The 12,135-nt window shown below is 41.2% G+C and overlaps 1 protein-coding gene and 2 long non-coding RNA genes across 6 annotated transcripts in view; 2 read left to right on the top strand and 1 right to left on the bottom strand.

Moving 5' to 3' along the window:
• LOC309712516 (uncharacterized protein) overlaps positions 1-12,135 on the bottom strand; it is a 45,948-nt gene that overhangs the window by 13,522 nt on the left and 20,291 nt on the right. For all 4 annotated transcript variants that reach the window (XM_082543345.1, XM_082543344.1, XM_082543343.1 and 1 more), the window contains exons 22-32: positions 11,887-12,013; positions 11,657-11,776; positions 10,960-11,110; positions 10,758-10,870; positions 10,085-10,235; positions 8,915-9,163; positions 8,416-8,628; positions 4,470-4,651; positions 4,167-4,350; positions 3,585-3,727; positions 1,839-2,020 (exon numbers count right to left, since the gene is read on the bottom strand). In XM_082543345.1, coding sequence (XP_082399471.1) covers positions 1,839-2,020; positions 3,585-3,727; positions 4,167-4,350; positions 4,470-4,651; positions 8,416-8,628; positions 8,915-9,163; positions 10,085-10,235; positions 10,758-10,870; positions 10,960-11,110; positions 11,657-11,776; positions 11,887-12,013 — 1,815 coding nt within the window. The remainder of the gene's footprint in view (positions 1-1,838; positions 2,021-3,584; positions 3,728-4,166; positions 4,351-4,469; positions 4,652-8,415; positions 8,629-8,914; positions 9,164-10,084; positions 10,236-10,757; positions 10,871-10,959; positions 11,111-11,656; positions 11,777-11,886; positions 12,014-12,135) is intronic.
• LOC309712518 lies at positions 3,720-4,236 on the top strand. The gene is made up of 3 exons (XR_014278314.1): positions 3,720-3,803; positions 3,961-4,002; positions 4,149-4,236. It is a non-coding gene; the product is annotated as an uncharacterized lncRNA (long non-coding RNA).
• LOC309712517 lies at positions 4,586-6,379 on the top strand. Its single transcript, XR_014278313.1, has 3 exons — positions 4,586-4,671; positions 4,842-4,987; positions 5,101-6,379. It is a non-coding gene; the product is annotated as an uncharacterized lncRNA (long non-coding RNA).

Here is a 12,135-nt window from a genome sequence, read left to right as displayed (position 1 = left end):
GCAAAGAGTAGAAAAAGCAGATTAAAATAGGAGGAAAAAGAAAAGAATTACACCAGTTTCTAGAGCTAGTGAATGGTATGGTATATATAAGGGACATGTAGTACATTAGTATTAAGTATTTATTTATTTATTTTTACTCATTCTGTATTTGAAATTTGATTTAAAGATTAATTGTTAACTATTCATTCCTTCAATTTCATGTGCTTTAGTCCCTTTTTTCAAAGGTCACTGTTTTGAAACTGAAAATGACACTGCTGTGATGCATTTGAGAACTGTTCGGGAGCCACACCATCTAAAAACAGTGCAGTTGATAAGGACTACAAGCATAAACGAAGCTGCTGATAATTCAAACGAAGGAGAAAAAGCAAAAGTAGACACACAGACAGGCACAACGAATAGCTGTAATTTAAAACCTATAGGGTAGTGCTTGGCAGTCAGCCAAAGTCTAAATGATAAATGAGTTTTAACACGCAAAAACAATTTTGGGATCCTTTAATTATTCATTGAAATGTGATGTATAGCAACAGCTGGTACGAAAATCTACACGAGAAATAATTCAGCTGTGTGCTGCTCACTGGCATGAGTTTGGGTGACCTCCTTACCTAAACTGCTCTTGTCTGTTCCCACACAAATATAACAGGAACTCATGAGATGGGACCGCACTAAAAGCACCTAAATCCAGATTACGAATGTTATGCCTGTGTGAGCTCAAGCCCAAACAAAAGCTCGGTGTGTCACTGCTTTTTTCCCTCAGGAAGAAATGATTTTGAACTGCTGGTGCTGGGGAGGTCAGCCCTGTCACCTCGCAGCAACAGGTCCAGGGCTCCAATGTATTCTGGGGCCTTTTACACACAGAGGCTATTTAATCCACTTTATATTAAAGACTTCATAACACCATATAAACCCAATGGTGCACTTGACTCTGAGACTGCAGGTTTACTTGTGGATGCTAGAATGCCAGCTCGCAGTTTGGATTCAGGAGACAGACCCACTCTCTACTTTTGAGATTAGGTGTAAAACTTTCATTTTTAAAAGTTTATCTTTAAGGCTGATCAGGTGACCCTGAATCCTCCCTTAGTTATGCTGTAATAGGCCTAAGCTGCTGGGGGCTTCCCAGGAGGCCCGACTTTTTCCATTATATGTTTATATGACACGCTGCATTTAATCATTAGTTAGTATTGATCTCCGGCTCTCTTCCATAGTGTGTCTTTTGTCCTGTCTCCCTCCCCTCACCCCCCTTCCTGAGTCTGGTTCTCTTGGAGGTTTCTTCTTGTTAAAGGGAGTTTTTCCTCCCCACTCTCACCAAGTGCTTGCTCATAGGGGGTCATCTAATTGTTAGGCTTTCCTTTGCATTATTGTAGGCTCTTTACTTCACAGTACAAAGCAAATCTAGGCAAATGTTGATGTGATTTAGAGCTTTATAAATAAAATGAAACTACACTGAATTTCGGTTTCCTCCCACAGTCCAAAGACATGCATGGGGTTCGGTTAACGGGTAATTCTAAGGATAAATGTTGTCTGTCTCTATGCTTTAGCCCTGCGACAGACTGGTGACCTGTCCACAGTGTACTTTCTCTCGCCCTAGATAAGCTCCATTCTCCCCACAACACTGAACTCAATAAGCGGAAGAAAATGGACGGATGGATGCCCAACAATGTCTGCACTCTAACACAGTAATCACTTAATGGCCACAGTAGAAACAATAGGAATTGCCACCTGATGCTGACTAATCCCAAACCCATTAGTCTGACCATTTGTTTCCTGAAATTGGGCAAAATCCACTGGAAAAACATTACACAGGAGGGGGAACATGGTGTGTTTCATGGTGTGATTGTTACCCAGTTTCCCAGTTGGCCTCCAGCAGCTCTAGCAAAGCCATTCTCTGCTGCAACAAGAGGGAGCCAGGCAGTTCTGCTGTGGCCAGAGCGTGAAATTCCTCACACGGGTAGTCGTCGAGTACATAGCCCTCCCCTGGGACTTGGCGCCACGTTGCACTTTCGTCTGACCAGGGGCTGGAGGCCTGGTGGAGGAGTATGGCAAAAAAGTAAGCTTTACCACTGATATCGACATCTCTTTTAAATGTTCAAATCCATCTGAAGTTAAATCAACTGAGGTGTCCTGCAAGCATTGCTTGCTTCTTTATAGCCCATAAAGAGTACAGTAGCAAACTGAATGTGTCTTCTCTTAGGTTGTTATCTACTAAAGCCAGAAGAAGAAGAAGGAAATCTGATCATGTCCAAGGAACACTGATCGCTGGCGGCACATACAAAGCCAAAACCAGTTTTTTTTGATTGGTCCAAAACCTGCTCGCTTTAATAATTAGTGTTTACTTTGTTTTGTCAACTTTTATACAGTTACAGTATAGGACACCAACAAACAGTTGTTAAGACTGATAGATTTATGTGTTTCAGGTTGCCTATAGTTGCAAGTAAAGTAATCATAGACAGTTTTTTTCTGCTATCTTGCTTGATAAATGGCTTAATGAGATAAATCAGTTTTAAAACTACTGTGAATCACTTTTGATTCTGACTGTTCAACTGACAAAAAAACACAAGGTCCAGTTCTGGTTCTGCCAGAGGTTTCTTCCTGTTAAAAGGGAGTTTTTCCTTCCCACTTTTGCCAAAGTGCTTGCTCATAGGGGATCAAATGATCGTTTGTTTTTTCTCTGTATGAATTATTGTAGGCCCTATAATGTAGGGTCTACAATAATACATCTACCTTACAACTACCTTACAATATAAAGCGCCTTGAGGTGACTGTTGGTGTGATTTGGCGCTGTACAAATAAAACTGAATTGAACTTAATTGAATTAGCCGTTTGAGTCAGATAATTTATACATTCACAATCCTACAACAAGTGGGCAAACTCTACTGCTAATAGGCGGCATAACACAACCAACAGCTCTAGAACAGTTACTAAATGGATCTTCTGGAAGGATTTCTTATCATGGCCCTAACCACAGAATGAGCAAAGCCTACTTTTGCTTTAACATCATTAACAATAGCATAAAAAATCCTTAATGTAATGACTTGTTAATAGCATCTGATGCATACAGTGTTTTTAAACAGGAATGATGTTATCGCAATTTTCCAGCATTGTATGTAGGTAGTATCAGTCACACCATGACTGATAGTATCATCACAAATCCTCATACTTTCCACTGTAGCTGTGGCTCAGTCTAAAACAGGCGTCAGGAATGTGTGAGCTGCACACCTCCGACTATGCCTGAGTGACATTTCTCAGCAGCCACCTGTTTTTCTTCTTATCCTCAAAGCAGCCATTGATCTTCCTAGTTCTGGTGCGACTCATAATTGTTAGTCTTTTCGTCCTTTAATCACTACCTTACTCATCACGATGACTCACAGATGCAGACATATAATCTGGTCTTCCTCTGGTGTCCATGGAACCACTAAATATTTTGCCCTTACAAAACACATCCATAGCCTTTTATCACTTGTGCTTACATGCAGAGCCATCGTGACCTTTGTCTGATCTTTTTCTGCCTATCTGACTGGATCAGTGCAGCGTGAGCTGTGTGTCATTCTTTTCTAGCTGAGGTAACGGTTCAGGAATATCGTCCTCACCAGTTCTGTAGCAGTGAGTGTTTGTCTTTGTTTGCAGATGATGAGACCATCTTTGATTCCCAGTTTACTGAACAGCTCTCTCCATCCTGCCACATCACCGTCTGTCTGCACATAGCAGGGACTCAGCAAGATCCAATCATAGCCTGGTGAAAGGGAAACACAACAGTCAGCAACACAAAGGTTTACAGAAGGAATATCAACAAAGAAATGCTGAACCTGGTAACTGAAAATGTAACTGATTAAAATGAGTTGTTCAGTCATACAAACAAGGTACCTGTGATGCATGGGCCTTTGTTACTAGAATATTATAAGAATAGTCACAGGAACACTGATATTTAGATTTGGTGGCAAGGCTGTTGCTGTCCCTTTCACACAGGCAAGGGGAGCAGCAGCAAGACCCGAGCAGAGAAGAGAGCAGGTATTATTGACAGCAGACTTAATCAGTGTTAATTGATTATGTGGGAAACGTCATGAAAAGGATGATTTGATGTGAAGTTGGGTTGCAAAGTGGCTTGCAGTGCGCCTTACACCAACACAAGCTGTTATTCTTTCTTTTAATAAAAGCTGTGGGATTCTCCTTACCAGGCAGCTTCGATGGTAAGTTGACGTTTCCGTACTCTTCAGAGAAATGCACCCTTTCATTGGATGGGCACAGCAGACCCCTGGAGGTGAGGACGGGTACTGCGGTGTCTGAGTACTCCTGGCTAGAGGACGAGTGCTGCTTGATGAAAACCAAGTAACTCACAACCACAGGTGTAGGCTTTGACTTCAATGAAAAGGGTAAACAGAAATAAGAGAAAGAAGAAAGAAAATTCATCCAATTTTTTTTTAAAAAAGATCACTGATCTTTTTTTTTTTCTCATATTCATTTACAGTGTTTGTTACCTTCCATTTGTTGTTCCTTATTGTAGGGTAGATGTGCTGCTCCAGCAGCTCTTGAGGCTCTAGCTCGTGAACCCCAAGTCTTCTGAGCAGCTCATGAACCTGCTGACTTTCCAAAGGCTCCAAACAGCTCAGCAGGGACGGGTGAACCACACTGACATCCTTGTACAATGCAGCCAGTGGTCCTGTGAGAAGAAAAGTACAGGTTATATCACCAAACTGGTCACAAAAACAAAACCTACTGCATGCTCCTCATTTACTGTAGGGTTATATGTTATATAATAACCACCCTGTTTAAAGTTGAGTTCTTTTGAGTGAACCTTTTCATCAGACTCTAGAAAGTGTCACTCCAGTTCATTTCATTTCATTTCACAGACTCGCCCTTCAGAGACTCGCCTGTAACAGATGTGAAGAGAGGCAGAAGACTGCTGTTGTGGCAAAGTGCTAAATGTGGAAGACGTTTTTTCTGAACAGGCATCTAGTCTCATTTTGTCCTGGATTTGGGAAATACACAATTCTTGGTAAATGTTGAATTACTCATACACTGTCTTAATTTTTAACACAATACTACAATAAAACACAGCAACTACCTTTAAGTAAAGACCTCCAGTGACCTACTTTTCTTCCTTTTAAGGCTTGCATCTGAAGGAACGGTTTCCCACTGATCTCTGCGCTGCTCAATATTTCAGAAGAACACTGTGTTTAACTTCGCTGTCTCTCTAAACCCATCACACTCATCTCTGTTCACCTCGCCTTTGAGCAGAGCCTGAGGTTTATGCTGCACCGAGGCTGATTTAATCTACAATCACTGACCCGAAAAACCAGCTAGAGTAAAGATTTCACTCTGACTTTTATTATTTCCCCATCAACTTTCCAAACATTCTTTATTGAGTCTGTTTCCAGTGACAAAAGCTTTTCACAATTATGAATAGGAGCCTTGCACTCAAAATCATGTTTTTCACTAGCCAAGAATTTGTCAAACTTTATTGTTCTCAAACACCGGTGGCGTGCACTGGTGATTTAGTGCTCTTACATGAAGCAGTCGACCCACAGGAGGCAGATCAATGCCCAAAATCAAAGCCAGCCTTACTGTTAGTCCTCGTGCAAGACCATGCTTCTGGCAGCAAATCCTAAAATCTGAAACCTCACTGGTCACACACTTCCTGTCAGACTTACTACACAAGGCGAATTACTGTCCACAGTGTTCCTATATGCTAATTAACCAACACAGAAGCAGCCAGTTCATTTCAATAACAACCAATGCAATGCATCAAGAGCGGCACAAATTAGCAGGTCAGATGAGGTAAATCTACCAACAGCACAGGTTCAGCTGTGCGACTTCTAATGTGATGCAACTGTTTCTCTCTGGAAACGACACGGCAATTCATACCAAGGAGCAGGAGTGGAAAAATAAATGTTCTGACACGAGTAGCACGAGGGAAATCTTCCTTCAAAAAGTGAGAGGGGCAGCATGAGGTCTTTAAGGCAGGAAAGGTTTATGTTTGGATGAAATATGGGAGCCCAGGTGCAATGGAAGATTTATCCAGAGAAGAACTGCTTTATTAGAAACGACTTCCCTGTATTGACCTGAAATCTGTGTCTAACAGCTGACCTATAGGAAGGAACGTTATTGATTATCAGATCCAGTGTACTATCTACTCTTTATATGTTTTTTTGTTGCATTCATTTTTTAATGACTCACGACCAGCTGTGTTCTAGATAAATATGATGGATCTGCCTCCCACATAAACATCTGGTGCAAAAAAGCTATTTTGTAATATTTTTTGGTCTTAAAACAATGGTGGAATTTTCTATAAACTTGATAAATTGATCCTCAGCAAGCCAGATGTCATTCTTTTAAATGCTCCCCTCCCCCTTTCTAAGGAAAGTAAGATATTTGTCTAATCTAAACAATTTTGAAAGACAGACATTGGTGATGCTTATGTGAGCCACAGATTCCAGAGAAACACGACGGCAGCAGAGGGAGAGGGGAACACGAGCACTTTGGCTCCTTAAAGAAACACTAAACCACTTAGACTGCACATCTATTAAAGCCAGCAAGCTGCAGCGGCAGGATGCTTACATCAAAGTGTGAAAATCCATTATTCATGCTCGCCATTCTAAACGTCTGCTTTGGGTACCATTTTCAAATACGATGACGCACAACACAACACCGGTGCCGTTCCTCAATGCTTGTGCAAGCGTGCTCCGACCTGAGTGGCTACATGCCTGCTTATTCTTGGAAAGAGGTCAACTTCATCTGCAGACTGTACAAGTTTGTCATACACCTACTTGGCTAACCTGCATGTCTGAGTCAGAAGACAAAGCTACTGACGCAGATCCTTTTAACCTTTTCGAGAGCTCAGAGTCTTTCCCCCTATGCCATTTCTATATCTACTCAGACATTAAAAAAGAAAGTTTGAATGTGTTCTGTAGTCTGTTACCGTGTCTGTTTACTTAAGTGCCTTGATTCAAATGTACCAGGTAATGCACTGTGCTATTTTTTACTCAGTTTATGAAGCTCCACAACAATTTCCAGCTTTGCAAGGATTTCCTGGCTGAGGTTTGTGAGCACAGATGGAGAGTGTTACATGTGCACTTCTCACCATCAGCAAGGTGATACTTATTTATCCGTTTTTGTTTCTCCTACATCAGTTTGTTACATTTTTAGAAACTGAAAACCTGTGAAAGCGTACTGTTCTATATTCTCACTGCTTTCCTTTCTCCATCTCTACTGCTGGTTCACTGTTTTTTGTTTTGTTTTTTTCACGCTTGTTTTAGCAAAGTGCAATCATCACATGCGTATCTATAAATTCTCTGCAGGTGCAGAGCAATTATCTGCACCAAAGCAGCAAAAACACAGAGACATTGCTGCTGACTCTTTCACAATTCTTCTTTAATTCTACATGCAGCTGTACACTGTATGCTGGGCCTGTCTTTTTATCACAATACTGCAGCTATTCATCTGTTAAGAAACAGTATTAAAATATGCAGTAGTTTTAGTTTTACTTATGTATGTAAAACACAAGCTGATGTGGCCATTGTGAGGTTGCCTATTTCTTTGTGGATTATACTTTTAAAGCCTTTTACTCTTCACATTGGTTTTAGGAGCCATAAGTTGCCATATTTGGATATGAGTGTGCAAGGCTAAGTTCTCAGCTAATGTTAGCAAATTTGTTTAGCAACCATTGAAAGAAGAAAACAAGCTAGGTATACAGCTAGGAACTAAAGGCGCTTGTCCTTGTGTCAGTACCATAATAGCATCCACTTTTTTACTCACTCCATATTTCAAGCTGAAGCTGTTAGTATTTGGTCAGTGCAATGTAGTTTTTTTTTTTGTATAGTCAAAGATATCGTATTTAGAACAGCGCTTGGAGTGATAAGCTATCAGCTAACAGGCTAATTTAACAAGTGCACAGAGACACATATTTGCAAATTATAGCAAAGTAACAGTACATGAAATAAACAGCTCCACACACTGCAGAACTCACATTTCCTCATTTATTGCCTCTAGTAGTGTATGACGTTCAAGCACATCGTGTAAGAAGCGTTTAACCTTTTCTATATTAAAAAATAATCACCCCCACACAGTTGTTAGAGGGGCTGAAATTAACTTTTAAGAAAGCAAGTGCTATTTTTACCTGCCTGTAAAAATGCCTGCCTGTTTTTATGCTAAAAGTAGAAAATGGAATGCCTTGCTTTTGGAGCAGCCTCTAGTGGCCATTGGAGGAAGTGAAGCTGTTTGGACTTCTGCAAGCTTCACTTTTCAGCCCCAAACTTTAGGCTTTTCCTATTCTATTCTTTGACTTAAAGCAAGGCAAAGTTATTTCAGAAGGACACACATAATCAAGATATCAGTTTGCAATTTAATCACCGATCACATTTCACAGATCAAGCCTCTTAGCCACTACATACTGCCACTAATAGAGTTATGAAGTCAGAGTATTACCTGTCTGTGCTTGAGCTTTCTTTTTCTTGGTCTTGCTCTCTTCCATTGGAAAGAACACTCCTTCCACACTTAGTGCCACCGCACGTCCGTCAGCTAGAGGGATTATGGGTAGCTCTCTGAGCGTCTGCAGGATGGAATCTGCCTCTCCGTATCCATGCTCCAGAGCTCGGAAGTTACAAACCAGCAGCCTGGCCAGCTGATGTAGACCTGCATCTGAAAGTAACACAATTCAATTCAATTTTATTCATATAGCGCCAAATCACAACAAAAGTCGCCTCAAGGCGCTTCATAGATACAGAGAAAAACCCAACAATCATATGACACAGTCTGGTGTTCAGATTTGCCATTACATAGGCAGAGAAAACATCAGTTTGTTTCTACTGAATGAAAAAGAAACAAAATGGAATATTTAAAGTTTAGCCATTTATTATAATGACAATATAACTATGCAGCATCATATTGCCCTCACTGTGAGATGCCAGTGTTGCTCTGCACACACCTGAATGGATACCTCCTACTGTCATCAGCTCCTTGGCCATGGCTGTGGTTACTATGGTAACATCCGTTCCCCGCAGGTATCGGACTCCCAGGTGAGTGAGCAGGGAGGTGGGCGGTGCTGGGCTTAGATCCGGATGCAGATAGGACAGAGACAGATGCTTTTCCAGCTCACCTCCACCAATCACTTCCCGTATCACAGGGTCCTGACAGACGGCCACCTGGGAGGGCAGCTTGTACACAATCTTACCATCTGAGAGAGAAAGCAGAGGAATGTTTACAGTGTTACAGGGAAGAAATAATCTTTCATATTTCTTTGACATGCTCCTGTTTGTGCTCTGGTCTAACCCCAGCTCAACCTGTTTGGTTTTCCGTTTTTACCTTTACCTGAGCTGGTTAAACTTGTGTTGACTCAATGGAAATATCCTCTGGCTCACTCAACATTTTACTTGCATCTTTGTTTAAAACAGGTTTACCCGTGTCTGTGTCTGTATGCGAACTGTAATCAGTGCTTCACTGGTCTCTAGTCAAGTCCTTGCTTATTCTAAGAATGCTGTCATTTTTAAAAAAAAGCCAGCCTTGAATCTTTTCTTCTTAGCACTTACACATTAATCTCCAGTTTATTATTTCTTGCAAACATTTTATAAAAGCTTGTAGCTCACGAGCTGACAGATGTTCTGGATAAATGCAGTATTGGGGTGATCCAGTCTGGCTTTTGCATTGCTCATCTTACTTAAACAGCTCCTCTTTAAAGTGACACTTTGACCTAAACTCGTAAAAAACTAAATTCTGACCACCAGGTTTTGTCGATAGCCTGAGAGACTGGGTTCGGGCTGGTATCGGGCTCCGCTTTGGTTGATTGATTCTCCTCATATCTGCCTGAATGATCCTTTTCTGTGTCCTGTTCCACTTCTCTTGCCTACAGTGTGCCGCAGGGTTCCATTTTGGGGACCTTATTGTTTATGTTAGATCTGCTCCCTCTTTAGGACACTCTGAGGTTATTTCTTGTTCCTTTTGACTCAGCTTTAACTTTAAATGAAGTGAAATCTTTGGTTCATTTGAGCTTTTTTCATTCAAGAAATATTCCCAAATTGAGTTAATCTGTATCACACTCTGCATTAGAAATTGTTGGTCTTGCTTTCATTTTTCAGTTTTTAGTTTAGTTTTATAATACCTGAACTGAGAGTAGGCAGGAAGGATTTGCCCTTGAGCAGCTGAATGATCTGCCCGGCAACAGGCTTGAAGAAGTCCAAAACCTCGTCAGACAGGGGGATAAACTGAAGGAACTGGCACAGGCCCTTCAGTCCCTTGAACTCTGGGTGATTCTGGAACAACGAGAAGATGGAATATGACATAAAAGAAAAAGCTCTCTTCAGACGGAGACACAACCGAGATCTAATATTAGCCTAATAATACTTTATGTTCTAGACTTTTTCTTTAGTTACCTCAGCTACAAAAAGAACCAAGCCTTTATTGGAAATAGACAGACCTGTAATTTCCTGCTACATACCAAATCTGCATATTATCAGATTTCATAAACTTCAGTGCTCAGAATTTATTTTACACAGTAATGTATCAAATATGCAGTTTTAACGCTCTCTTCTAATAGAATGATTTAATGTATCTGCTAATAATTTCTGGTTAGTATGACTGAGCAAATTTTCAAATTTTATCCTCCTGCCCAGATACGTCACAGTAAACGATCCTTAAATCATATTTTCTAAATCAACTTGCATATTAGTTTCTAATGATTTCATACTGCAACATAATGTGCATACACATTCCATGTATCATATAATATTGCACTTTCTTGGTTATTGTTCTCTATTTCTGCAGCTATGTCTTACAGTGAAGACATCCATGGCCTGGAGGAAGAGCTGTGCTATTTCAGACCGGAGCCACTGGTTCCAGGAGCTGTCTCTGTCAACATCTTCACGAGAAGAAGGGATGTCAAAATCACCTAAACAAGAAACGGACATCAGTTATTGACTGCACTTGTTCTTCACCCAACGGCGCCCGTGAATAAACTGCTCTCATCTCCACTCTCACCTTGGATGATAAAACGGAAGCCAAAACTGCGAAGGGGCAGGTAAGCAAACACGGGCTGCTTCTGAGGCTGGCACACAATGTTACTTCCTGTGGAGTCGCTGCCAAGCTGGAAAGCCAGAGCGAGCTCGGTCGACTCTACATCCTCTTTGATCTGAAGGAGGCACAAATCAATGTCACAACAGAGCCAACAACTTGCTAACAGGCTGACTTCTTGCACAAATGGGTTTGCAAAAAGTGAGGCCACTGGAAAAAAAAGAGAAGAAAATCAAGAGCACAGCGTGTCTCAAATAGCCTCTGTCACTCAGCTTTGCTCATTCTCTTACATAACCTAACTGCAGGTAACAGGACGCTGCCTCTGGGAAATAAAAGAAGGAAAACAGCTGAAGGAGTAAGAGCAGGTATTACTGAACCCTTTCAGCCAGACAGATCATTAAAATCAGCTCGGTGGTGTTTGAAAATACTATCCAGTGAATAAATTTTCATAAAGTCTGATGGAAACCCGAGAAAAGACATTTGAGGAGCAGAACGATCAACACTCATATTTACAGGAGTACATCAGAGAAATGCAAATCCACAGCAGATTTTATTTATGCCCCAGGAGGGATGGAATATAGGAACAGATGGTTAGTTGTTGTTCTGAAATCCAAATATGATATGTGCGCCTAAAAAGTTGTGGGAGTTAGCTTGTGTGCATCACCTTCTTGGGCTTCAGTGTGGTTTTGACCACTAGCCAGCGCTCGGTACCCTCCGAGTGTTCCACCTCGAGCACATTGTGATTGAGATCTTTACGAGTCATCGTCATGAAACGCTTCTCACTCTGCACATAGACACAATAAATACAGTAGCAACAAGGTCTTTTATTCCTAATCCATTTAGGTGGGTTTATGTGCAAAAACACACATGTGCAAGCGCTTGCTGTTGACTTACCTGATTGTAGATGGTGATGGAGCGTAGTCGATGCAGGAAGAGCAGCAGCGAAGGGTGCACGTCATGAAACAGGTTCCTGGTCTGATGGCTCTCAGTCCGGAGAGGAAGGCTGATCTTAGTGGTCCAGCTGAAAAGAGAAGAAGACAAAAAATTAGACCATGGGTCTAATGTGAGCAGCAGACTGCTAATAAAGTTAAACAGATGTTTTGGCTTCCCCATAACCAAACTAAATTACCCGTATTATAACAA

Source organism: Aulonocara stuartgranti (genome assembly GCF_965226115.1).
Source record: "Aulonocara stuartgranti genome assembly, chromosome: 8".
In the NCBI taxonomy this organism is placed as follows: Eukaryota; Metazoa; Chordata; class Actinopteri; order Cichliformes; family Cichlidae; genus Aulonocara; species Aulonocara stuartgranti.
The sequence above is the reverse complement of the archived record's forward strand: the minus strand, read 5'-3'. Positions and strand labels throughout refer to the sequence as shown.